The sequence below is a fragment of the Eumetopias jubatus genome, unplaced genomic scaffold (genome assembly GCF_037043125.1).
Source record: "Eumetopias jubatus isolate StellerSeaLion01/CBP00866 unplaced genomic scaffold, mEumJub1_p1.0 scaffold_11, whole genome shotgun sequence".
Lineage (NCBI taxonomy): Eukaryota > Metazoa > Chordata > Mammalia > Carnivora > Otariidae > Eumetopias > Eumetopias jubatus.
Window position 1 is genome coordinate 39,378,214 of NW_028274817.1, and position 3,975 is coordinate 39,382,188.

The 3,975-nt window shown below is 57.1% G+C and overlaps 1 protein-coding gene across 1 annotated transcript; it reads left to right on the forward strand.

Annotated features, from left to right (window-relative positions):
• The first annotated feature begins 1,144 nt into the window (after nucleotides 1-1,144).
• RIPPLY1 (ripply transcriptional repressor 1) lies at nucleotides 1,145-3,746 on the forward strand. The gene is given in 5 exon segments (XM_028089720.2): nucleotides 1,145-1,290; nucleotides 2,148-2,202; nucleotides 2,845-2,909; nucleotides 3,480-3,621; nucleotides 3,624-3,746. Coding segments are annotated over 5 exon segments (531 nt in total).
• The last annotated feature ends 229 nt before the right edge of the window (nucleotides 3,747-3,975 follow it).

A 3,975-nucleotide genomic window follows, 5' to 3' on the forward strand; every position in this document is an offset into this window, starting at 1 on the left:
ATCCATGCTGCTGCTGGACGCTGGGGCTCCGGAGGAATATTCCGGGACTTCTAAAGCACAAGGAGGCCGCCAACAGTTGTAACTGGAAGCTTTTTGGCAAAGGCCCAAAAGACTGGCTAAGGCCAAAGACTGTGCTGGAACCGCTAGGCTTGCCCCCCGGCCCGGGGTCAGTACCCCTTTACCCAGCAAAGGGTGTTCAGGCTGGCAGGGCCCCTTGAGGCCACTGGACCTGCACTCTCGTCTCACACATGAGGGAATAGAGGCCCCTGGGCCGGGGATGGTTCTGAGGCAGTTTAGCGGCCAGAAGGAACCCTGCCTCACCCTGCCCCCCGCCCCCCCCACACCCCCACCAGGACCCTGGCTCCTGGACTGGGGGCTGAGCTCTGAGACTTGGAATCTGACCTCCAAGCCCTGAAATGCTGCCCACACTCCTTTACCAGACCACTTACTGCTGAGGCCCGAGAGGAGATTTGGGCACTTTTGCAAAGGAACCGACCCAGAGAGCATAGGGCGTGGAAGGAAGGCTTGAGGGTCACCCCACAGGCAGCTGGACCTGCTCCACCCCCAACCTGCTATTTTCCTGACCCAGGTGGCATGCTTAATGGCAGTCACCCTCTATCAGGTCCACTTGGCACATCTCTTGCGGGTTTTGAGCCGAAATAATGTGTGAGTCCCTTGCTCGCCTTAGCCGGGTCAGCTGTCCCTTTTTGCTGGGAACTGGCTTTGCCAAAGGCCTGTCTCTCCAGGCCTCTGTGCCTGACAGCTTTCTGTGGTTTGGGGTGCTAATGAGCTTCCCGCCTCTAGCCTTGCTACTGCCTGGGGAATTTGCACAAATGGTGTGTGATTTGCCCCTTCTGTGTTTTCCTTTCTGACTTGGAGGTAAAGAAAACCCCTCACCCCCCACTGACTCTCTGTTTATTCAACTGGGAGGGCTTTCATACCCAGAGACCCAGCTCCCTCCTCCGTGAGCTCCCTGTTCTAAATCCTCGTCCCTCCTCCCAGGTCCCCCAGCCCTGCTCGGCCCTGAATAATTTATGAGTCCAGGCAGGCCTTATAAAAGGGTCTCCCAGGAAAGGCCAAAAGAATGCAGGAGGTTCTGAGAAATGAGAGCCCCTACGGCCTGCCTGGCCTCGACCCCCTAAGGATGGACCCTTTTGTTCCCGCTGCTGCTGCCCCGGTCCCAGCCCTGGCCCTAGCTCCAAACCCTGTGCAGCGCCCCCGGGCACTCCTTGACCTATTAAGTCCATCGCCCCTTGTCTCCTCTGGACAACGAGTAGGTGGCAGAGAAAGGTAAGTGGAACTTGGCCTCTGGCGACCCCAACTCGGGCTTAGTGGGGTCCCGGGATTGGAAGGACAACGAAATGGATGAGATGGCCAGGGTGCCCCCGCTCTCTGTGGAGGGGTAGGGCAAGGCCTCACAGCCCCCAGAGACTGCCCCTTCCACATCTCAGGCTGGAGTGTCTCAACTGGCTTCTCGCCTCACTCATCCCTCTGGGTGGCAGGAGGGGAACAGGGGGTATTGCCAAAGCTGAAAGCTAAGCAGCCAGGCCCTCGTGGGCCAAGTGGCTTAGTCCACTGAGGCTGCCATGGAGTGTGGCCTCCATATGACCCAGGCTGAAGAGGGGGTAAGAGAGGACCAAAGTCCCAAAAGAGACTGGGGGGCAGTCTCTTCCCTGATCACGCCTTAAGATTCCCATTTGCTTTTTGTCCGGACCTCTGGGAGTCTAGTGGGGAAGCAGTGGGCCCAGGAATAGTTCGGGCCCCTTTCCCCAGCGCAGGAAGATGGTAGGACTCTCAGCTCTACTTCTTGGAGTAGGAGAGCCGGGGGCCAGATATTTTCCACCCAACCCTCCTTTATCCCTCTAAGCATGTAACAGTCAACAACCGATGAGTGAAATGCCTACTGTGTTGTACTGGGCACTGGGGATTCAGACACGATCAAACGTAAGTCTGCCCCCAAGAAGCTCAACGGCGAGTAAACAGATCATTACAAACCAGCGTGACAAGAGCAACGATCGCATTGTTGAAGCAGGGGGGAGGAGCACTGACCTGGGCTCAGGGGCCTCATGACAGGCTTCCTGGAGCCCACATTGGAGCCAAGTTCCGGTCTCCTTCCTCCACAGATTGATCTTGCCTCTTTGTCCTAGAGGAGCTTGTCTCTGGAGGCCCTGGCTGTCCTCTACAAGTGACCTGCCGGGGCAGGTGAGGAGACCGGTAGACTCGGTGAGTTTGAGCCCTTGTGGCCCACGGTCACGTGCATAGGCAGCCACGTGCGTTCACAGTGGCCAGGCAGGTCCCTTTCCAGAGCACCCCTGCCCTCGGGCCAGGGCTGCAGACGTGGGAAAGCCTCTCCACAGCCTCGGTCACGTTTGATTCCACAACAGCTGGGGGAGGAGGGCCGCCCTGGGGTTTCTGCTGCAATGGGAAAGATGAAGAGACGAGTGCCCAGGAGAGGGGAGGGACTTAGGCAGGCCCCACAGCTAGCCTGTGGGAGAGCTGGTGCTAGAATCCTGGTCTCCTGGCATGCAGCCCCAGGGCTCTCCCCCTCCCTCCCCCGCCGCCGAATCTTTGCGGCTCAGTAGAACTCTGTCTCCTGGCCAGTCTCCAAACAGGTGTTAGAACAGGGGCAGGAAAGCAAACAACCCCCAGGACTCTGTGCACTTGTTTTACAACCAGAACCAGGATAGAGCCCCTTGTTGTGGTGGTGGGGGGGACAGGGGCTGCCCCCAGAGATGGCTAAGGTTTCTTCTAGATCGTCTTATGAAGGGTTGTGACCCCTGGTATGGAGGAGGCAGTCGTGTGGCCATGCACTTTGAGCGACATGTTAGCTCTTGCTTTGGACAGGCTACTGATGGGCCAACAGGGGCTGAAGTCACGAAGGCTGACCCTGAGTTCCATCACCCCGTCAGGTAAGCCTGTGGCGCCCAGCTTGGAACCTGATGTAGGCCCGTCGGCTCTTCCAGTCCTCAGAACAGCCCTGTGGAGCCGGAGGAGGTAGGCAGTGCCAGGATCGCTCTTTCTTAGACCAGGAAACTGAAGCCCAGGGTGGTTAAGGGAGTCAACCAAGGTTGCCTTCTTTGGAGGATCTGTCAGTGACCCCTAAGAATAAGCCCTTATGGGCGGGGTCAGCAAAGGAAGCCTTAGTGGGACATGGAGGACACAGGGCTAGAGAATTCTTGGCTAGAAGACTTCTGAAGTGGGGGGCTGCAGGGGGGAGAATGGGACCAATGTCAGAGTTGACAGATACCGGGGCAGGGGCTCCCCACAGCTCTAGGCCCACCAGATATGACCTTCCCGCCTGGGGCCATTTTGTAACCATCTAGAAGGTTCTGTTACAATGCTTGCTTCCTTCTTTTCCCTTTCACCTCATTACTGCAGGCAGGAGAAGGAATTTAGGGGTTGACTCCCTTCGTGGCCTTCCTTGCCTCTCTGCACGTAAAAGACCTAAGTCAGGGGCCATATTTCTTCTCTGTCCACAGGCTCTTCTGGCCTAAAGCACGCTCCTTTGACTACCTGTACAGTGATGGGGAGATTTTACTGCAGAACTTCCCCGTCCAGGCAACCATCAACCTATATGAGGACTCAGACAGCGAAGAGGAGGAAGAGGAAGAAGAAAAGGACAAAGAAGAGGAAAAGAAGAGGAGACAGACGAAAGGGGGCTGGAAGAGTGTGTGAGGGTACCAGGGTCAGCCCCACACACGGCCACAGCTCCTCTTCCTTCCCCGCTCCTGACGTGCCCAAACTGAACCGGTCAGAGTCTGCCTGGGGTTCAGTATGACTGGCAAGGCTCTAGAGCATCAATGAGCCAGGAATCTCCAGACATAGCTCTCTAGACTGTAAGTTGGGTCCTTGAGTCCCCAGCTCACCGCGGTGATATTCAGCTGGCCTGTGGACCCAGGCCTCTGGAATCTCATTGTCTGTGTTGTTGTGAGACAGTGAGAGGGTCCAAGGAGCTCTAGGGGAAGACCAGCTTTC